Below are 24,056 nucleotides of genomic sequence, written 5' to 3'. Positions count from 1 at the left end.
TGGGTGGTGTTGAAAGATGCTGTTGTATTATGGGAAGTGTAAGATCTTCACCCGTACAAGTGAAAATGAGTCAGGATATTTACGCAACTTTGTGGAAGTGAAACACACACACACAAAAAAGCTCGCTTTTAATTCATTGTAGAATGAACATAATTGCTTTCTAAATAAGATCTACTCTGAAGTGCTAAAGAGTAAATTAAGAATGTAGGTATACAGTGAAGAATTCAATTTCCCCAGTTGTTAGCTCTTTTTGTCATTGCAGGATACAAAAAGTGTGTCAGTGTACACAGATGCAAATACACACAGGAGTTGAAAATCATGGTTCATTTGAAGATAAAATCTAATTCATCTTCATTATCTAATCATCATTAATCAAAAAAACATCTTCATTATTATTCTTACCTGATCCTTTCTCCCCTCCTCCTAATCATCTTCATCATCACCTTTTTAACCAAATCTCCAATCGCTGAAATCAATAAAAAAGTATCCTACTCTTAACTTTTGCTATGCACTCATCCTCAGAATCGCTCCTCCAGTGAATTTAAATATTACTCCTCAGGACGCAGACTAAGTGTTTCGGGTTACCTTATCTAAGGGGATCTCTATCTTGCTTTAACGAGGCACTTGACCTCCCTTGGCGCTCTCCTGCTCTCTGGGTGACGCAAAAAAAAAGTGGGCTGGCGAAGCGCTAAGTGCAGTAGTTTAGAGGACTATCGGTGCGCACTGAAACATCACAGCAGACTTCATGTACAGCGCATATCTTGGTTCAGCCGTCTCTCTCGGATGTTATACCAATGAAAATACCTTGGCGGAGACACCGGAATATGTACGGATGTGTATGAGAAAGACAACACTGACTTTTCCTCAGACTTGTAGCAACATCCTCCATTCAGTAAGTTGGAGGTTGATGAAACTTTTTTTGAATGAGTATCCCGCCGCTGGCTGGCACCACATCTGGACTTTCGTCGGAGCTGTCAAGACCAGCGCCAACGTCTAGCCGGACCTGACTTGACCCTCTTCTGTTGTCCTCCCTAAACTTTTAAGGCGGAATATTGGACGTTAAACTCCTGTCTTTTTATTTTTAAAACTTTTTTTTCTTAATTACAAGGACAAAATGGAACACTCGGTCCTCAGAATAACATGCGTCTTGGCAGTTATCTGTCTCTTGGATAGAAGGTGAGTTGAGTTTAATAAGAGATGCCTGAACTCAAACAATGTGACCAAAAAAGTGAATCTCTGTGTTCGTTTAATGTAGTACTGAAAGAGCATCTCTAGTTCTTCACTTAACACAATAAATTATGTTACTAATACTGAATTAAATAGCCTAATTATCCTAATTATCTATTTAAGCATATGCTAAATAACCTCTGTTGATCTGGCTAACATGTGCTTAAAGCTAACATATACAAAATAAAATAAATAATAAAACATTAGTTCACGTTTCCCTTTTTGCAGGTTTGCTAACTTAAATAGCCTACTTGAAAATCTGCTTCACATGCACCCCTCATTCCCAAACAATGTTGCCAATCAATAAAAAGTTGCACTTTGGAAAGTTAGTTGTTGAAACAGGTTTACTGTCAAAGCAGGAAACACAACAGGTAGCAACAGAAGCCTAACTGGAATTACCAAGGCAAAATGCAATACCACCTAGAAAGTAGGACACCACTATTCAAATGACCAACATTTGATGTTATGGGTTTGTGATGGTGAGACCAAAGCTACTGGTTACTGTTACAGCAGAACATGCATTATCGTTTTTAAGTTTGTGTCTTTGATAAAGAGGCTTGCAGAAGAGAAACAGGCAGAAGTTCCACATTTTGACAAAACTATGGAAAGAAATACAGTAGTTTGCAAAGTTTCTGCAGCTGTGTGAGTGTCTGTGGTGTGTTACTGTACACTCCTCCCTACACCTGGGTATTTGTGTCTGCATGTCAGGGTGTGCTTGAGCATGTGCATATAGAGATGTGTGTGTGTGTGTGTGTGTGTGTTTGTGTGTATGTGTTCCCACAGCCATACATGCGCCTGACACATCCACCTGTGTTTTACCTGTAATGATAATGAAATGAAAAGCTGGGCACTTTGCAGCTCTCCAGCCATGATCAGTGTGTCACTGTTTCTCTGTGAGTAAAAAAGAGCTTTGGGCGCTGAGTTACTTTTGCACACACGATTGATCTCTCACAGAAGCCGCTGACAGTTGTGTACTGAGAGACACACCTTACAGCAAAAATGTCATTGAATTTACGCACTAACTGATTTCCTTAGGTGATTAATATGAGGGAGGGAGTTTTTTTTTCCCCAGCTGCGCATCTAAACTATTGGTTTCATGCCAACAAAGTGGATGCTGTGCCCTCATCCCCCACTTCAACTCATCTGTTCTGCTGTTTAACTGTTATTTTGCACTGCACAGTAAAGTTGTTGTCAAAGTCAAGATCAGGAGACAAAACTGAATTTGGCTGCCTGAATCAACATTAAATGCAAGCAGAGTGTTGCAGGTTTTGGTTAAATCAGTATAAACCTACATGCCTCTAAAATTACCCACTGGACCTTTGATTTTTATTCTGTATCAATAAGCATTAGATATTTTTGTCATCTAAGCATAGTATAGTCAGCAGTCATTGCTAGGATGTGGAGATGGTTTTGCAACCATCAACCCACAGTTATTGAGGTTTTAGAGGAACTGACTACACTGGGGACAACAAGTCAGGTCGTCTGTTTGGTACTGTGGGAATTGAGAGGTGTGATGCTCACAGGACCAATAACAGAAAATATTGTACGTTTGTCTTGTCAATAACCTGACCTGTGTGCTCCATGCAGGGTAGACTCCAATGAAATCTTGGGCCTGAAGCTCCCCAACATCGATCCAATCCTGAATGCCAACACGGTGTGCCTGACGCTGCCAGGTTTGACACGGCGCCAGCTGGAGGTGTGCATGCGGAACCCAGACGTCACAGCTTCAGCAATCCAGGGAATTCAGATTGCCATCCATGAGTGCCAGCACCAGTTCAGAGGGCACCGCTGGAACTGCTCCAGTCTGGAGACTAGGAACAAAATACCCTATGACAGCATAGTCTTTAAAAGAGGTCAGTTTTATGGTCACTATACAATATATTACCGAAATTGGTCTACTGTACAATTTCATTTGAATTCACATCTGCCTTTCTTGTAAGCATTTTGCATCTTTCCAATTCCAACTTCCAAAACGTTACTGCACTGGGGAAGCAAAATGTTGTTGATTGTAGAAAACCTACAAGGTTTACACCTCCACCTTTAGGATAATGAGGTGTAGGCAAGTTGAGATGTCACAACAGGCTACCTGCTGAAAAGACAATGATATATAGGCATGCAGGCCTTCAAACAAGCTGTGGTTTCATCCTCAAACACACTTTGATTGAATACCTTGAAAGGATAGGCTTAGAAAGATTAGTTACCACAAAGATACACATCCTTAACAAGCACTGGTGTAATATTATTCAGTCAAAAGATCATCAAAAGGGATCATTGTCCCTCATAGACACAATTATTTAATGTTAGCTCAGAAGAATTAAATGAAACTCCAAATGATTAGGTTATCTTTAGTGACTAGCACACGGGTATGCACTTTCTAACCACCCTAGTGTATCGGCCTGTACAAAAAAGCAGGTAACTTCAAAAGTAGTTCGTCACCTCAAGATTACCAAACCTCATGCAGATCAGTTTTCTCTGACACTTTGTAGTGCTGGGAGCTTTGCAACTCAGCCACAAAGGATGAAAGAGGATCTTTAACGCTGGGAAGTCCTCAGATGGACCCATCCCAGTTTATTGACTGGAAAAGGCATCAGTTTCTTAGTAGCCAGAGCACCTGGATGGATGAACAGTGCACAATGTGGTTGGTAGTTTGACTCTTGAGTTAAGTTCGATTTCAGTTTCACCAAATGAGGAAGAACATTCCTATGCAAACATAGCTTCAATTTTTTTCATTTCTACTAAAAAGGACCCTAGAATGTTGGGATGGCGTGTCATAGTGCTTAGTAATTTACATTCTTAAGCAAGACAACCATGAAACTGTAGTTTTGTAACCCTCATTGAGGACTTTTTGTCACCAATGTCTAACTTAAAAATAATCATAATTACAGTATATGCTTACACACCTCTGGCTTTACTTTCACTCCTCAGTGACTCATTGAAAAGCTGTTTGTCATTATTAGTAAAGGCAGTTGCTGGTTGTCTGGCATCCCTGGTTTGCCTCGGGTGCAGAAACTCCAAACCACTGACATAAACAATCTCTTTAAATTGGATGATTCATCTGTTACATGTTGATACGTTCTGCTCCACAGAAGCTAAACAAATGATACAAGTTAAGTTGCTGCAGCCAGTATTGTGTGTGGCTACTGAAAAATTGAGTTTTACAGACATGGATTAGACAGAATTAACACAAATGTTCGATGTAACTGTCCATTGAAAAATTAATAACCTAGTCTCACACAAGGCTTATGTACACCAAACTATAGTTTAACTAAGTTTAGTGTTTTTACAGCCTGAAGAAACGTTTACACTATGACACAAAGCCATTCAAGTAAAACTGATACAAATGACTTTTGTCAGCATTGGAACCTCGTCTCGTTCAAATATTCTTGCAAACTTTCCTCAAATGTTTTGATATTCTTCTATTCTAAAGTGTTTGAGTTGTGTATTAGGGGCTCTGCATCTCAGTGTTTATTTTGGTGTCTAATTTTACTATTTCAGACGCTGCTCAGATCCTCTTTGGCTCTGCCACGTGCCTCTCTGCTAATGGATTCTGATAACTTTTATGGCCCCATATTCATTCACGTTTAGCTTGCATTAAAAACTAGGCTAAAGAGGCCGTCAAGCAATACATGGATAGAATCCCTCTCTTGGTCTTTCTCCCTATCTTTCTCTGTCCCTGTGTCTGTGTCCTCCCTCGCTGGGCTGCTCCTAATGCTCTTACGTCCCTTGCCAGTGCAAGTGCTTGTGAATTTGCTCTCAGCACTTTCCCAACTCTCTGCGGCAAAAGCATAAACCTGTTTAGTCGGTTTCTGTAACACAAAGTGACAGTTTCCTTTGAATCTTTAATTCATTTTGTCACTTCCTCTGCCATCAGTTCAGCCGGGCGTGCCGCCACCGGTGAATTATTTGTTAGATTGATTTGTTCCTAGTCTTCCGGGGGCAAGAGCTAAAACAGGCTTTCTATGTATAAGGATGTGCCTAAGTGCCATCCCGCTCACTTCCCCTACCTTGTGTGGGACAAGGTGGTGGTGGTGGTGGTGAGAGTGAATTTTGGACTTGGATTCATCAGGTGAACACAAAGACTACTCCATGTGAATCCTAACTTTGCTGGGTCTGCTGGGTGTGTTAATAAGCAACTTTTGTCTAACAAGGTCATTATATCAACCTAAATAATTGTAGAATGTCTTTGTTGTGTTATGTGTCGTTTCCGATTGTGGCCCAAACATTCTATCGATGCAGGTTTCAGGGCAGGGTATGTGCAGCTAGAGACAATATGGGTAATGTTGCCAGATTGTTTACTTGAGGTTTGCTTCCTTTCTAACTGAAAATCAACCCTCTATCTGGTCGACTCACTGCTTTTTCAAAGATATTAAGCAGGTGGGGGACTGCTGTTTAAGGCCTGTTTATTCCAGTGCTTTGCCGAATGACATTTTCACACGGGGCTAAAGTCGGTCTGAAAGTGACACCTGACATTGGTTCAGTATAACACTTATGATACACCTTCATCTTGTCTCTGACTTTAATATATACAGATTTTGAATACACAGTTTACGGATTTTGTTTAGATAAGGACAACTTTTCATTAAGTTCAATTCAACTGGGAGACTTGAATAAATGAGTGAAACTAGAATTGCCTTGGGCAAAACTAATTGAGCTTGATTTAGTGAAAAGTAAAGCAAAGTAAGGAAGTGATCATTCACAATGTGACAATATCTTGTAAATATTCTTTAAGTTCTGCAGGCAGGAGTGTTTGAATCATACGTTTGTCTTAAATAGAAAGTGATGGTGATGGAGTGACACAACATTTGTTTCTGAATAAGTATGTCAGTAAAGTTGCTTTACAGTGACAATAGTGTTACTGTTTCTGCAGAATGTGCTGTAAGTTGCATAGGAAAACTACAGACCACAACTTGCTCGACAGATGAATTTCTGATTCATTCATTGTGACTGTGACTTTTTGTGTCCCTAATGTCAAGTATACAAAAGCAAACAATACGTCAACCTTTACATCATATCTCACAAAAACAAAATAATATCAAGTTTACTTAAATACATAAATAAGGCAGTAACATCAAACAGTGCTAAAAGGGGCAGTTCCAGTTAATAGCTTTTTATTTGACTCCAACAAGCAGCCTGAATCATTTCCCCTTCAAGCAGTGCGCTATAAACTCCTAAGTGGTTTCGTTTCATGTTTTCTTTACAAGTTTCCATTATAATCGTCACTGTTTTCTACACCAGTAAGTGACTGCCAGTGGGGCTTGCTTTTATAGAACCTGAGGGCACCAGTGGTCATAGGCTGTAAGCTGAGATCTAACAACAAACACTGTGGAGGGTACGAGTGTAAGTGCTTCTGTTGCACTTCATCCTTCAATATTCAAGGATTCCACAATTGGACATGGACATAAATGTGTTTATGTGTGTGTGTGTGTAAGAGAAGAGTACTGTAACATTAGTCTGCAGAATTGCAAATCAGTTGCGGTGGAGCTGCACTTATTACATGTGCCGCACGCAAGTTAGATATGCTGTTGGGAAGAAAGGGATGTGTTTAGCTGTAAAGGCATTTTAGACAGACATTTAACCACCTTCTCTACATGCAGTAGTCCGTCTGAGCCAATTTGAAGTGATTACAAGGCAAAAGCTGTGATATGGCGTTATCAGACTTTCTAACCTGAACACATGCACCTACAGAAACATGTAGTTTGGACCTAAAGTTTCACTGCAAATGATAAAATGACAGAAGCAGATAAATTGATCAAACGCCAGCCATCTGATGCCACTCAGTCAGCCAGAGAAGTAAGCCCGTGACCGAGTGCCAATTGGCCCAGAATAGCAAATGTAATGGTTACCAACTTGGATGAAAGGTCACTTGAAAGTGTTGAAGATTTAAAAAGGGAATCAAGAACATTCGTGGAGGAGAAGGATTGACTGAGGGAGGCAGGCAAATCCAGAAATGCACCAAGTTTGGTTCAAAACCTCAAGTGGTCATGTTGTGTACAGTGCTGCAGCACAAATTCAGGTTCTAGCTGATTTGTACTCACTTACATAGATAGTACATGCAAGTAGACAGCAGTGAGTAGTACAGCCACATACTGTATCTTGTATTTAAGCAGCAGGACAGACAGAAGGAGGCGCAGCCCCTTTAGTAGTCCTCTGTGAGTCCTCTGATGGGAGTGGTGGGGGTCTGTTCACGTTCAGCTGGCCCACAGAGACAAATACGCAAGTGTTGGAACACTTAATTGCTATCGTCCCAGATGTTTCCCCCGGTTATAGAGTCTTGACGTGTGTGTATATACATGTGTGAAAAACTTGTATGTCTGTCTTTATCAAAATAGAGGAAGCTTTTTTACTACAGCATTACTGATGGTAGGTGAAACAAAGCGTGCAAACTCACTAAACATTATGACGCATGTTGCTAACAGAGAGGTTGAAACATCTCTTTGTCTTGCTTATTTAGCTGTTGTTAAAGTTTTAGGGCTAGGAAAATCACTTGACATCTTAAAGTTTTATCCAGCAGTTTTACAACAGAACTTTAATGTGGGGAATTAAATAGTTTTGGATGCTTTTTCAGTTAAAAATAGAAAATCTACCACAACTAAAAAACACTTGAAAACAGCACCTTAATCATAGTTATATGAGTTTGGACTGTTACCTAGCAAATGTCATCCTCCATCTACCTGGTAATCCTCTCATTTCACCTGACAGGTTCATTACACAGATGCACTAGTATGTTCTGCCTGCAGGTTATTTTAACGTTTATTAACATTTTACATCAACTCCATCTTACAACATAAATGCCTCTAGAGCGGCTTCTTAAAAGAAATTTGGCACATTGTTGAATATTGACTCAGCCATCATGTCAACTTTCGTTTTTTAGACACTTCTTTTTAGACAAAAGATCCCAGTCTTTCCTTTCCCAAACTCTGTTTCCTTATTATTGTACCTCCTATAACCTTCTACTTCCACAGTATGCTATATACCAACACCATGATACTGTCCTTTCACCCCACAGGTTTCAGAGAGAGTGCCTTTGCGTATGCCATTGCAGCAGCAGGTGTGGTACATGCAGTGGCCAACGCCTGCTCCATGGGCAAACTGAAGGCATGCAGCTGTGACGAGAAGCGCCGTGGGGACGAGGAGGCCTTTCGCATCAAACTGCACCGTTTGCAACTGGAGGCCATCCACCGGGGAAAGGGTATGGTACACGGCGTTATGGAGCATTTCCCCGCTGACCTGCCAGGACCCCAGGATTCCTGGGAGTGGGGTGGCTGCAGTCCCGATGTGGAATTCGGTGAGAAGTTCTCGAGGGACTTCTTGGATGCCCGCGAAACCTACAAAGACATCCATGCCCGTATGAGGCTGCATAATAATAGAGTTGGGAGACAGGTGAGTCAGGAAGGGATCGTAAGTGAGAGGATGAGCATTTGTGAGCATTTTGAGTGAGATTTTGTATTTGTATTATTTTCGTCTTGCAACCGTAAGCCTTGTAGCATAGCATAGCAGAGAGCAAGATTTTAATTTAATTTAAGCCAGTCCTACATTTTAATATTGTTCTCTGTGATTTTGATAACTCCAGGATTAGTATTTAACAACTCTGATCTACTTTGAATTCAGTAACTTATTCAATTTGTGCCTTTTACCTCAAATTAAAGCGGTACTTCACCAATTTTACACATCAGTTTACCAGGAGCACTACTCAGCATTTAAACACAGTTTTATAGTGTCTACAGTGGCTCTTGGTTAGCTTCTTTTTTTTTTTTTTTTACTTTGTTTATTATGTTTCAATGTGTTAATACAGATACACAAGGGTGTAATATAAAAATGCACTTGTATAATAAGCATACTATTTGGACAAACAAAACCTTTTGGTTCGCTTGTACTTAGTTAAAATAGTTGGAAATAACAACGGAATACAGATTTGAACTCACAGATATGTAAAGACAATAATAACAAACAAACAAACAGCCCCCCACGACCCTGTACGGAGGATAAGTGGTTGACGATGGATGGATGGATGGATATTACACGGTAAAACAGGTGGAGAGCGGGTGTGTTGAGTGCTACTGGGCCAATCATAATGCTACAGTGCACAACACAATCTGATTTTATTGATTGGGTCAACAGTGGCCGGTCATTGTCAGACTATCTATGTATTGTGTGTGTGTGTTAAAGGAGTTAGTTAGCCCAAGCTGCACTCAGTAATGGCTGCTCTTTAGGTTCCCTTTCAGCACTACAGGGCAGTTGTTTATCCTAAAAAAATTTTTCTTTTGAAAAAAAAACCTTATTAATGGAGCAGAGGCAGAGTGTGACGCTGCAACATTGATTACTGTTGCTAGTGTGTTTCTTTTAGTTTGCAGGAGATTATAATTGTTATTTTTTGTTGAATTTCTCTCCAATCATTTAGTTACACTGGTTAGCATATTTGTATGGCTAGGCTTTGTTGAAACAGGTTTCGACAGTTTTTGATTGAATAAAATAGTATTTTCTTAAACAGGATACCCAGAGAAAAAAACAGTTATATCATTATGAGCTTGGTCTTGTAATGGGTCTTTGCCCTTTTACCCTCTTTTAGTGCAAACCAAAGAGAGGAATGTCTATTTGTTATGGTGGCCACAGTGGGACTTTCCTATATGATGCCCAAGATGATTTTATGAATTAGGATTGGCTTAATACACGTATCATAAAGTCAAAGAAGCCTGGTGCAAATGGTTATTTTGTTGGCTTTAATTTGTAATTGATGTGTTATTGTCAGATTCCCAGGACAATAAGGCCAGTAGATAGTATACAAATCTACAGATTTATAGATAGATGGCTTGTACACAATTTGTGTCAGGCTGTTACTCGAGTTACTACTTTTTTAATTAGCTGTACGTGCCCCTGTTGTGTTTTGTTCAGGGAAACTTAGTAATTTATCCAACTCTCACGACTTAAAGGATTGACAGATCTGGGAACGTTGCTAGTTTGGACTAACTTTGTTCAGTTATGAAGGTGGTCTTGTGCTCACTATGTTCAATTTCTGCAGTGTCAGATTAGCCACAATGTTGAAGTAAAGAGACTCAATCATCATCTGTAGTTTTATATAGCTTTCTTACTGATAAGCAGACTTTTCCTGTTTTTCCTGTTTTATTATTATTTGTTATTTATTCTCTTGTAGTAGTCAGTGTCCATCCATCCATCCATCCATCCATCTTCATCCGCTTATCCGGGTTCGGGTCGCGGGGGCAGCAGCTCCAGCAGGGGACCCCAAACTTCACTTTCCCAAGCCACATTAACCAGCTCTGACTGAGGGATCGTGAGGCGTTCCCCGGCCAGTGTGGAGATATAATCTCCACACTGACCATAGATGAGGGTAGGAACGAAAATTGACCGGTAGGTCGAGAGCTTTACCTTACGGCTCAGCTCTCTTTTCGTCACAACGGTGCAGCAAAGCGAGTGCAATACCACCCCCGCTGCTCCGATTCTCCGGCCAATCTCCTGCTCCAGTCTCCCCTCACTCGTGAACAAGACCCCAAGGTACTTGAACTCCTTCACTTGAGGTAAGGACTCATTCCCTACCTGGAGTTGGCACTCCACCGGTTTGTTGCTGAGAACCATGGCCACAGATTTAGAGGTGCTAATCCTCATCCCAACCGCTCCGCACTCTGCTGCGAACTGATCCAGTGAGAGCTGAAGGTCACGGACCGATGATGCCATCAGGACCACATCATCCGCAAAAAGCAGTGACGAGATCCCAAGCCCACTGAACCGCAGCCCCTCCTCGCCACGACTACGCCTCGATATCCTGTCCATGAATATCACAAACAGGATTGGTGACAAAGCGCAGCCCTGACGAAAGCCAACCATCACCCGGGCGGCTGTAGCTCAGGAGGAAGGGCAGGTTGGCCGTTAATCGGAAGGCCGGCGGTTCAATCCCCTGGTTGCGTGTCGAAGTGCCCTTGGGCAAGATATTGAACCCCGAATTGCCCCTGGTGGCTGTTCCGCCAGTGTGTGAATGTTAGTTTCGGTTTGAGCACTTAGGCTCAGTGTATGACTGGTGAATGCAGATATAGTGTAAAAGCGCTTTGAGTGGTCGAAAAGACTAGAAAGGTGCTATACAAATACGGAGCATTTACATTTACCTGGAAAGAGTCCGACTTACTGCCGAGTACTCGGACAGCTCTCGCTTTGGATGTACAGGGATTGGATAGCCATAGTCCCGCAGCACCTCCCTGGTCTTACGCCTTCTCTAGATCCACAAAGCACATGTAGACCGGATGGGCATACTCCCAAGTCCACTCCAGGATCCTTGTGAGAGTAAAGAGCTGGTCAGTTGTTCCACGACCGTGACGAAAACCGCATTGTTCCTCTTCGATCTGAGGTTCGACTATGGGCCGAACCCTCTGTTCCAGCACCCTGGAGTAGACTTTACTGGGGAGGCTGAGAAGTGTGATACCCCTGTAATTGGAAAACACTCTCTGGTCCCCCTTTTTGAACAGGGGAACCACCACCCCAGTCTGCCACTCCTTGGGCACTGTACCCGACTTCCACGCAATGTTAAAGAGACGTGTGTAATGATCAATGTGTAATAATCAAATCACCTATAACAATAATAAATAACAACAATCATCAGTGTTGTTTGTTATAGTTATATTATGGGGACTTCTTTTTAACTACATAAACGGGTCAAAAAAAGTTTTTCTGGGTAAACTATTAAATGAAATTGTGTATTACTGTAATAATTTAAGCCTTTTAAGCAGTTTTATTAAGTTAAAATTAGGTAACTTCTTTGGGCTAATACGCTCCTACAGAGGTTTCTGCCGTGGGCAATGGGAAAGAACGATGTAAATGACAGTGATAAGCCTTGATGATATCCAGCACTGTGGTCTAACAGAGACAAGAAGCGACCATAAATTGCTCATTGTTCCCTGTTTCCTCTTGAGTAATTTGGGCCTGTATCTTTCAATCAGTTTACTTCTGGTTTCCTTGATTATGCAGACAAAACACAAATGGGACGTGTCAGCTGAACTCAACAACAGCTGGCCTCTGTGCAGTAGCTGTAATGGAAAAAATAGTCATAGACTGGTGACATAAATTCCAATCAGTGCTGTGTCCTTGGGAGTAAACTTTGGGCAGGGGCTGATATGACATTAGTTGTAGCCTAATGAGTTCATGAGCCTTTCTCTTTTGTTTGGATTTAGTAAGTAAGGTTATAAAACCTGGGATGTTGTATGTTGTCTTAACTCTGTCTACTGTCTCTTGAGGCCACATGCTTTCCAATAATTGAAGCTTTGGAGGGCGGCACAGTGACTTATACACTGCCCCACATCCAAAACTCCCTCTGGTTTGATCCTGTTTTGTCTCTACTTGTTGGTTTGTCCTTTTGCCGCAGTCTATCCTGTCAAAATGCCCTTGAGCAAGCCCTCTCTTCCTGTAAATAGGTGTGGATTTGAATCTCTTATATGCAAATATTGGTTATGAGTAGTAGTACCAGGAAGACACAAGTGTAAACATAAGTTTAAGTAAGTATAAATAGATTTTAAAATAATCACCAAACAATGCCTTTGCTGTTAATTCTGCCCTCAAACATGATGATGACACAGACACAAATTAGCGTATTAGCCTCATATTTAAATGCCACTTTTATTATGCAGGCATAACCACAATTACATGTGATACCTTGATATTAGAGGGATCAGTTTGGCAAAAGAAAGACATCACTGTCACTATGAAGTTGCATAGAGAGGAGTCAGAATTACAATGATGAGTCAATTAATCCATTAATCAATTAGTTGTCAACTATTAAATTAATCGCCAACTATTTTTTTTAAAGAAAAACTGTCAAAATTTTCTGATTGTAGCTTCTTAAATGTGAATATTTTTGGTTGCTTTGCTCCTCTATGACAGTAAACTGAATATATTTGGGTTGGGGACAAACGAAGACATTTGAGGATGTCACCTTGGGTTTTGGGAAACACTGATCGACATTTTTCACAATTTTCTGGACCTAATAACAACTAATTGATTAATCGAGAAAATAATCGTTTGTTGCAGTCCTAGTCAGAATCAAAGTAATATTTGTCTTCTGTTTTGGCTTGGACTGTTTGCAGTATAAAGGCTTATATATATATAGCCAATGGGATGTGTTTTGAATGTAATAGGCAACTAAAGATGTGGAAATCAACATTACCTGTAGATGTGACTGGAAACAAAAACTGACAAGTCCATAAGGGTGCTGCTGTGTTATATGGGAGGCACAATTTTGACAATGTTCATTAAGTAAAATAAATTATATAATTTTATAGATTATATATATTACAAACAAGTTTATAAAACCAATCCAGTTCCACCGTTGGGCAGATGAAATGCTCCAGAGAAAATCTTTCAAAATCAGAATACGTAATCACACCCTTCAAACACTGAGAAGAGTAACAGCAGCTCAAAGAAAACAAACTAAAACTTGCACTACTCAGCTTTATTTCAATTTACGGTTTGATCTTTCCAGACGGATATTTATATTGGCTGTCAGGCTCCTCGCAATAAATTTTGTTTTCAGTGTGCCAGGCTGCCAAGCAATCCGAAGCATCAATCAAACAATTAAAACTTTGACTCAACATCAAATAGATTGTACCGTGTTTTTGGAAAAGCCTCTTTCTAAGGACTATGACAAAAATGACAACCAGTGCTCCTTCACCTTTACCTCTTGTATTTTTACACAAGCTTGATGACCCCTTGGTTGGGTTCAGGCTTATATGTCATTGTGTCATTTCTATTCCCCTACTATGTTGTTGAAATTACAAAATGAGCTTAACGGACATCTATCATGGAAAATGGAGGTATAATGAAAAATTTGGGGACAATGTGAGCTTTCAGTTCAATACCAAACCTTTGTTTACATGGAGATGCATCAAGGGGCTTGTTGATTTGTACAGCTTACTGCAGGCTGGAGATCAGTGCTTGAATGAGTGGGATGTACAGAGGCAATTCCTGGCTGGAAGAGAGAGAGAGAAAGAGGAACAGATCGAAAGAGTGGGCACTTAAGGACAGAGAAAAAGAGACAGAGAGCTAACTTAGGATAAGTCTTTGGAGAGCTGTTGTACTGTAAAATACACCGCATCTTGATGACTTCAAATAGTACAGAAAGCCGCAACAAAACCCCCTTAAGACCTTGGAACAGACACACACACAGAGATGTAGACACGTACACACACACACGGCCCCTAGAAAACACTGACAGGTGGGGCCTCAAAATAATGCCTACCCTTCCCGTATCTCTTTCCTCCCACCGACCTGCCACTACCACCACCTCACCTCCCTCCGTTCTGCTCCTCCCCTCCACCCCCTCCCCCCTTTCAGAGAAGTAGTCTTTAAGCAGAGGAATGCGGTGGTTTTTTAGCGGGGTGTGCATGTCGCCTCATGCCCACCCCAGGGTTCTCACGACGTCCCGTCTTGTTTTTAGCCCTAATTAGTGGCTGCTGGCAGTTTGGAAACAGATGTTTAAAACCCTGCAAAAGATTTTAGACTTCAAACACCAGGGCGGAAAGTAGAAAGAGATTCGCCCCTTCCTTCCCTCCCCTCTTCCCCCTCTCCTGCTCTGCCTCCTCCAACTTCTCTCCAATAGGACTGATTACAGAAATAATACTGTACACTGCGCACAAGAAATTAATGCGGAGGGGAGGTTAATTTACATATGATGTCAGCACATCATTAACATCATACATATGTAAAGGTCAAACTTGACCAGCTGCTTGTTTACCCTTGAAAAAAAGAAAACTACAATTTGAGTAAGTTGGGAAAAATAATAAAAATAAATGTTAAAACCCCTCCAAAACCAAGTAGTCAGAATCCTGCAATAATTTTACTATGAAGGTGCACAATGCAGCCTTCAATGGTTTTGTTATAGTGAACTGAAACACACTACTGTTCAGTAGTTAATAACAGTGGCTGACTGACTACATTTTTAAAGTGGCTGATTATGACATGGAAACACTTCACCAGAGAAGTAAATTTCATGGCCAAGTTTTGTGTTCAGAGTGTTCTTCTCAATCGTTAAAAGAGCACACCTCAAAACAAATGCTTGGCACCCTTTCCTGTGTTCATGTTGCAGAGCTTAGAGCCATGTCAAGGTTCTGTTGAAGCCTGTCTGCTCATTAGGCAGGTGGTGACAGTGTTGGCTATGCAACAGTGTGCCATGTTACTGGCAAGCGTCTTCTGGTAATTATAATTTACCATCAGGGCCTGACTTCAGGGCAGTACGGCAAGATAGTATCCCCCTTTTCAGAAAGGGAACTGTACATTTGAACTTCTATTGACCCCCTTTTTAAATCTGTAATGTAGCCAAACTGCTGTTCAATACTGGAACTGATTATGCACATTTGCCCTGACTTGCTCCAAATCCTTATTAGGGGTCGTGCTCATGGGGGCACTTGTTTTGTTGACTCTTGGTGATCTTCAAAGTACTCAAGTGAGATAGGCTGTGCAGCAGTCATTAATGCTCAAACAGCACAATGCAGTTTTGGCTTTAAAGTCAAAAGCTCATTTACACTTTTGTGTTGCTATAATGAACACTTTTACTAAATTGGAATAAAATAGCAGCAATAGAAATGTGAGATGGCCAAATCCTCTTTGGCCAGTCCCTCTATCACGTGATCGACTGGCTAATGGATGCCCAGTTGCCATATCATAACGTCAGGGGTAAGTGCAAGCTTTGTGTGGCTCTTCATGTAAATATCATACATTTTGCAATAGTTCCCCTTGGACCAAATTATGTTAATGCATCAGAAGCTAATTTAATTTAAGGCGCTAAATATTCTCTTGTGATTAATCTGCACCTACTATATTGTACAATAACATCAGCTTCCACTAGGCAAAAAATGGATTCACTTGTGTCTGATGCCAGCCCCTACTGCAGCAACTCATGTATCGCATCGCTTAGCAGCACAGGAGAGATTTGGTATAGGATTGATTCAAAAGTGAAATAATTTGGCCACCTGCAACTCAAACCTGTAACAAATGTGGTGGTAACTGAATCTGTAACTGCTTGTAAATCTGATGTTTACAGGCAATTGAAGACCTACTTTGTGTGTGTGTGCACGACATTGCTTTCACCAGAAAACTGAACATACTGCAGCACCCCCTCTAGCTTGTTCCAAACCAGCAATAGTGGGACTCCTGGGATCCTTTAATGCCTAATTTAACCTTTAAGCAATGATAAACTGCTCTGGAGAGGCCATTTACGTTAATTCATTGTCCCACATGAAAAGCAAAAGTGTGTTTGATCAAAAATAGCAACATTACTGCGGGGTTTGTCCTGCGCTCCACTGTGGCCATTTCATATCATCAGCAGTGTGCCGACCAATCCGGAGTCCTGACAGTACAGAGGCAAAGCATTTGATCTGACCCGCCACATATTGTGCACACTAACACATACAAACACACACACACGCCCGCATGCTATCCTCACAATTCTTCTACTCACACGCTGACACATCCACGTAAATATACACAGAGGCAAATGTTTCATAGTAAAAGCAGGTGGAAGTGCTTAAGCTGGTAATAACATTTTATTAGAGTCTTTAAATGAGAGCTGTGGACATTGTGTGCAATTAACAGTGAGTAAATACTACACACACACACACACAAACTGACACTCATTCTAATGTAGTTCTCACTGTATACTCTAGGTATGCATTTGCTCAGTAATTGCATGCCATTGTGTTTGCATGCTTGCGTGTGTATTTGTCTGTGGACGCTTAACTGTTCTTTTGAAGCAAGGCGTTTGATTTGTTTAAAGTGATGTCTGGGCTTAATGTGCTGCTGTGGGATTTGTTTGTGTGCTTTGATATCGCCTTGGCTTTCTGCTTGGCTTTAAAGGCCCTTTAGTAGATTTTCTTTGAACTGACAAACACAAGGCAGCATGAAGACTAGTCTGCTGTTTATCGGTAGGAAGGGTCGATTGTGGGACACATAGATATTAGATTAGGATTTTCCCAAATGTGGTTAATGATGATGACACAGGGATTGGCCAATGATTAAATTCAATGCGCCCAACAAAACAGGGCATAAGGCATAAATTATACATGTGCCGATACAGTGTAATTAGTTATGACTGGCAATGAAGTTTCTCAGCGACTGTGTCTCCACACGGTGAACGTTAACTATATTATATAAGTCTCATATTGTAAAATGTGTTATTAGTGTGGCTTAACATGGAGACCAAGCACCACACAACAAATCATAACTGTACACAGTTTTTAAATATTTGACAGAAAGGAGCACAACGTAATGCATTATACTTCTGGGATTCTTCATTAACGTTGTTACACAGACAGCTAATTGCTCCCTCCATCACAGATTGGTGGTCTTATGTGTGTCATGCCACAGGACTTTCCCTCTACAAGAAAAGCTATGCTGCAAGTGATCACCAACCCCTTCATTACCACTGAGTCAGTATTGACTCAGCCAAATCTTGATGTTCAGAATGACAAAATCAGGTTTAACATTAGGCTAAAAGGAGTGTGGCAAAACTTTACCTTTGGCATTCTGCAGTTGTGGGTCAAAGTTTGACAGGGTGGCAACAGGCACATGCATGCAGTGATTGAAAAACTGCCTCATAAATTCTGTATAATATCGAAAACGATCAGTATAATTATTGACTATTTCTAAAGGGAATGGGTTAAACACACGTGCAAAGTATTTGATTGACACATAGTATAATTTTACACAAATAAGGAAAGTGAAAAATAGTTTCATACAACTACAATTACAAACTGTCAACTGATGACTTCATCAGGTCATGTGTAAAACAACAAAGCAAAAAAACAACAGAATAAAGTGTGAGAGTACAATTAAGACATCTAAGTTCTGGCTGAAGACACGGGTCACATGTCATCAAGCTTTCTTCCTCTGCTCGTGTCCCCTGGCTTTTGATTCTACCTGCTGTTTTCTCTCCAGTAACGGCAAAAATAAAATAGTCTTTACCTTTACCTAATTTATGCACTCGTTTTCAACATTAGACTGTGGTAACAAGGCCAGACACCATCTCTGATCTTTAGCTGACTTGGTCCACACCTCTTCATTGCACGATAGTCTGCTCTACTCCAGTATGGCGTGCTTTTGCCTTGGTCTACTGTATTACAGTATGTAGCCTGCAGTCCTAATCTGCCACCAACATGTTGTATTTGATCTCTGTCTGGGGTTGTTTTATAGACGCCTCTGTCTTACTCTCTAAGCCAATTAAAACTTGCCAGATGTTTGTTTCTAACTGTGCTCCACCATTGACTTTGAGTCAATTACATCGCTGAAGTGTATGTGCAATGTAGGCCAATGTGTAAGCAATGGAATAGCAGGTTTCCATCTTATCATTCAGTAAATCATATTTTTCAAAGACAGTTTTTTAAGTTAGCATTCTGTCTACCTTACATTGCAAGGACTTGCAGACATGGAGAAAGCAATGAGACACACATTGTCATTGTCACTTCTTTGATCTATACCATGCACCGCAGTAGCTGACAGTATGTGTTATGTAAAGTGTTCTTTTCTAGCCAGCTTGTATAAAGTGGCTCAAGTTAGATGTACAGTATTTGTTTATTTCCTGGGTCAGATTGCCAAAACAATCACAGCTGATTGACAGGTTAGATAGGATTGCTTATTACAATCTAATCCGTATGCCTAATAGGAGCAGGACATGATGATTAAGCCTAGATGGAGTATCGACTAGAGAGACAGGTGACACCCACCCACTCCCTCACAGACACACAAACAGCCTTTGTGTATCAAGTGTTGTAGGTAAAGCAAAGAGATAATCCAAAGATCATCACCCGCTCCTGTCATCCTCTTTTCGTCTCTCCTTTCCTGTGCTTTCCCCTCCCCTAAAGTAATATGCACTCCCCTACAGTTGCATCAACCAGCCCCTCCTCCGCTGGCCCTGCATTGCCTCTGGGCTAATTCTCAAGATCTACAACGAGGCAGCTATAAATCACTGCGTCAGTTTTCTTCCTCTTTTCCACAGTAGCCAAGTCAGATATCGTAAACACAGACAACACTTTTCTATGCTGTCTCTCTCTCCCCCTCTCTCTCTCTTGTCTTTGCTACACGATGTCATAACCCCAGGTACTGATGAGAAGGAACAGGAAGAAATCACAAAATGAGTAAAATTAGTCTGGATATTAGAGTGGTCCTTTGTGGCCTGCTCCAATTTGTGTCATGGTTATATATTGATTGAAACAATATCCATACATTTTAAATAGTAAATATCATATGTTGCATTAATTTTGTCCGACACTTTTAAAACAAATTTAAATTTGAAATGCAATGTAGCATTTCCATTAAATTAAGTTCAATTTGGTGATCATTTGCAATTTGTTTTCTTTTTCTCCTCTTGTACAAAATGTTCTCAACTAGTGTTTCCCCCAGCTCTTCTGTCATGTGGATCATCACTCCACATGTTATACAGTACTGACAGACCACTTCTAACATAGCAAGAGCAGACAGATTCCTCATTTCCTATTACCTGTTAAGGGTCTGGATTGCACCTGTTTGCCTTTCAACTACACGCCAAAAGAATATCTGACATTTCCCCCCACACACAAAGTACTCATCACCTGGAGTTATGTTCTTTTGTTGAGGTTTTAGGAGCCTGCAATATTTTTTAAAGACCTGCCCAGTCAGAGCACAGGGTGTGCAGTATGCCTTGAGTGTTTAATGGATAAATCCACTCTTAAACAGAACTCACAGATGTTATTGCTCTGATGTTGAATCGGCCTATATGTTCATTTTAAATGGTGTGGTATTCCTCTTTAAATCTAAAAAGCTGTTGCAGGCCTTGTCATTGGTTAACATGTCTGACTTTACACAAACTGTCTGCTCCAGAGTGGGTCCACTTGGACTTGTGGCGTGAGAGTGAGTGAAAAACATGAATTGTGTGAGTCTCACGGTCATTGCAGAAGATTTGGCAGTCTTGTGAATCGATTCCTCACACTTTTGGTCTTGTGTTTTGGGTTTTGGAAATGCGAACAAAGACAAGACACCACCCTCTAAATGTACTAAATGTACTACTGTAAAGCAATGGTTTTGTGGGCGTCACAATTTTAGTGAGAACAAAATTTATCTCCAAATGCTGTTTCTGCCTTAGGGTAATATTTACTCTTATGTAAACTACTCTGCTTTAGTACATATAAAATGTTTGAGACATGCTGCTGTGGTTTCTAATCTCCCAGAACAATTTTTTATTTGTTTTATTTTTATTTTTTCCGCTGCAACAATATGACTAAATACCATTAGAAATAACACTTTTGAGCTGTTTTTGTTGTTTTCCAGTCCTTTGAAACCCCCATCTTGCTGCAAATGTACTTTCAAACAGTAGCAATGTGGATGCAATTATGACTCCTAGGTCAGTTTGTCTCTTTAAGGTTTAAGTGGGTTGGAGAGTTCCATGATTACAGACTTTACAGTGTGTTTAAGGCCAGCACATTTGTGATTCTGGGGTAGCCTCTGCCCCTGTGTAAAAAATGATCCAAACACTGCAATCTGAACTCAGGGCAAGTGCTGTTTGAGCTGTTATAATGTTGTTTATTATAAAGCCTTTCAGCCTCTAGGATCTCCAGTGATCACAGCTTCTTTCAACGCTCCAAATAATAGTAGGACCATGTTTATCCAAAACGGTAACTTTACTTTCTGTAATCCCGACACATCAGCGAAACATGCAATAATGCAAAGAATTTTGTTGAAGAATATTGTTGTTATGATATACCATCAAAAAGATTTTAAGATAACAATGTTCCTGACATTTAATTTGTTTTAAATGCTCTATACTGGTGGGTTTGGTGAGTGAAGGCAACTTAAACTTATTTTAGCTTTGATTGTATACATTTTTATAAATAAGTAAGAAAATCATATTGACATAAATTAACCTTTATGTTTAAGCAAAACTGGAAACCCACTGTGTGTCATTACATGGAGCCTTATAACATGCAAACCAAGCCCTCTACTGTGTTCAAGAACTTGTTCTCGCTCCTTCTGAGAAAGGTTTAATCACACAATGAAACTGGAAAAGTGAAGTATCTGATTTTTGGCACCGGCCCAAATTGACATTGAGAAGTGGGTAACTGTCGCAATCAACATATGATGGATCTCTCCCATCTCTATTTTCCCCTCTATGTTTCTGTTGTTTCTGTAATGGACAATCCTGGTTAAATAATGGAGCGAGTGTGACTATGTAATGTAAAAAAGAAAAATAACCCACGTGATGCTCTTCATGGGAGAGTTTCATGTTCTGAAGCTAAGCAAGAAGAGTCTACAGGACCATTCCTGCACAGACAGACACACAACCATAGGCACATACAGGCAGTATCACCATGTATACACAAGCATATGGTCCACATGCTTACACATACAGTACACACACACACACACAAAGAAACCCACACACACACCTACCATGTTTTAACAAACTCCTGTACGTATCTCCCTTAATTGGTCGTACCTGTAGTTCACCATTTCTGTGTCATTGTTATCATGGATAGTTATTTCACTGATGGATTATATTTTGTGCATGTGTGGAGATTAGCATTATTGCTAGCACATGTGTGGGATGTGTTAAACTGTAGAAGTGTTCAGTGTGACGTGTATGTGTGTGTGTGTGTGTGTGTGTGTGTGTATGTTGATAGGGGCGGCAACAGCAGTAGCATCTGTCAGTACTCTGGGTGGCCTGGTGTTCCTGTTGGTAATAGGATCTTTAAGTTTAGAACAGGTGATGACTGATAAACATATGCACACAGACATACACACACACACACACACATACCCATAAATAAGTAAATATATATATATTTACATGCGTACATGTAGCCTTAAGTAAATTTTACCGGGATAGACAGGATTTATGCCATGTAATGTTTATGTGTGTGTGTAGTGTGTGTCCTGCTGCTTCTGCTGCTGAAAAGGGTGAGTGGGTCTTGCAGTTTTGTTTATGCTTATTTATGTGTGCATATATACTATAGACATCAGAAGCATTCTTGTACATCTTAAAGACTCTATATTCTCATGGTTTGTTCTAGCAGGGAACAGCAACACAAGAGATTGGACAAAATAAAACAGGAACTTACCAAACTAAAACACCAAAACCATGACATATATAAGATTTCAAATGTAGTACTTAGTAATCATGTAAAACTCCTGTGATGTAAAAATATGAAAACAATACAAACAGGCTGTTGATATCCACGTGGTTCCAACTGCTGCCAGCATTAAATCAATAAAGTGAAAACACCTTAGATTTATTACCTTATGCCAAAAGATGAATAATTACACCACTATCTGTTTAGGTAATACCTGCATCCATCTGTGTTATTTGATATCAGTATGTTTGACAACAGGCTCAGAGTCAGACCACCTGGCTTGTTAAATGCGGGACTGATGTTTCTTCAGGGCATTATGTGCCATCATTCACTATACACTGGAAAAGTGGCTTGCTTAGTAGAGCAAACAAATAAAAAAAAAGAAGGAAAGCCAGTATGAAATATGACATCTAGTCTGTACCTGTTTATATTATACGTCAAATGTAACCATTAATCAAGAAAGTCATTAATCCCTCTCATTTTCTCCACACACACCTCCCTCACTTCCTCATTTCATCCCACTCTTTCTTTTTTGTCTCTCTCCATCTGTGTTTTTTCGCAGGTGGTGCTCGACCACATGAGAAGGAAATGCAAGTGCCACGGTACATCGGGGAGCTGCCAGCTGAAGACCTGCTGGCAGGTCACCCCAGAGTTCCGGGTGGTGGGCTCAATCCTCAAAGAGCGCTTCCACATTGCCACGCTGATCAAGGCCCACAACCGAAACACCGGACAGCTCGATCACTCCCACAACAACAACAACCATCACAACCACCATAACCATCACAACCATCACAACCACCACAATCACCACCACACACACCGGCGGCGGCCAAGCATCCATGAACTGGTCTACTTTGAAAAGTCACCAGATTTCTGCGAGCGGGACCTGGGGTCAGACTCAACGGGTACGCAGGGGCGGATCTGCAACAAGACCAGCCCCGGCATGGACAATTGTGAAAGTCTGTGTTGCGGGAGAGGCCATAACATCCTTCAGCAGACGCGGAGCGAACGCTGCAACTGCAAGTTTCACTGGTGCTGCTATGTGGTGTGCGAAGAGTGCAGGATAACAGAGTGGGTTAGTGTTTGTAAATGAAGAAACACACACTAAAAGACTGCACACAATAAAGAAAACAAAGACAAATAGACATTTTTAAACCAAGACTATTCATTTGAATGGCCCATACATTTTTTTGCGGTGGACTGCTGTTTTCCAGAAGAGCAACGACAGCGTGTGAAGCAGTTGAGCCGGCAGAGAGGTAGATGTGCATGTTGGTAAAGAGTGTGCACATGCAGCAAATAAAGCTGCCACAACTCAGAGAGCTTGGATATTTACTGCCTTCCTCTTGAGACATATCAGATAAATATCTGAAATATATGAAAGCACCAAATATGAAATTTGGGGTCTAATCTATTGTTGTTTCATCTGCATATGTTGACTGACACACAGCTGCATGGGATTCAGGTGAGCAAAGAGGAAGTTAGAAGTAAGCAGTAGATTGCATGCAGAAAGAAAAATATTGCTTCATAGCACCAGCAATATATAAGGTGAAAAGGCTGATGTCTGCGTCAAATGAAACTTTAAAAATGGGGGGAGACATTTGATGTGTTTTTCAAACAGATGATACATTATACAGTTGTCCCTCCATGTCCTATATGATAACTTACAGCATAAACACAGTCATGTTACATGTTACACACAATATTTGCCATTTCTTCTACTACATACAGAGACAAATATAGACT

The 24,056-nt window shown here is 40.7% G+C and overlaps 1 protein-coding gene across 1 annotated transcript; it reads left to right on the top strand.

The window, feature by feature from the left end:
- Positions 1 to 737: 737 nt before the first annotated feature.
- Positions 738 to 23,821, top strand: LOC119885002 (protein Wnt-10a-like). The gene is made up of 4 exons (XM_038695267.1): positions 738 to 1,176; positions 2,815 to 3,080; positions 8,234 to 8,607; positions 22,876 to 23,821. The coding sequence occupies exons 1-4, from the start codon at positions 1,115 to 1,117 to the stop codon at positions 23,404 to 23,406; spliced, it is 1,233 nt and encodes a 410-aa protein (XP_038551195.1). The 5' UTR covers positions 738 to 1,114; the 3' UTR covers positions 23,407 to 23,821.
- Positions 23,822 to 24,056: the final 235 nt, after the last annotated feature.

This window comes from Micropterus salmoides, unplaced genomic scaffold (genome assembly GCF_014851395.1).
Source record: "Micropterus salmoides isolate LMB-PRFRI ecotype aquatic unplaced genomic scaffold, ASM1485139v1 Ms_hic_scaffold_3843, whole genome shotgun sequence".
In the NCBI taxonomy this organism is placed as follows: Eukaryota; Metazoa; Chordata; class Actinopteri; order Centrarchiformes; family Centrarchidae; genus Micropterus; species Micropterus salmoides.
Note: the sequence above shows the minus strand (reverse complement) of the source record. Positions and strands in the feature narration are given on the sequence as shown.

Bases quoted from the DNA above. Each gene is read 5' to 3' on its own strand.
- LOC119885002 (XM_038695267.1), top strand. From the start codon at position 1,115: ATGGAACACTCGGTCCTCAGAATAACATGCGTCTTGGCAGTTATCTGT. The intron at 1,177-2,814 runs GTGAGTTGAGTT...TGCTCCATGCAG, and splicing joins ATCTGTCTCTTGGATAGAAG to GGTAGACTCCAATGAAATCT. The intron at 3,081-8,233 runs GTCAGTTTTATG...TTCACCCCACAG, and splicing joins CAGCATAGTCTTTAAAAGAG to GTTTCAGAGAGAGTGCCTTT.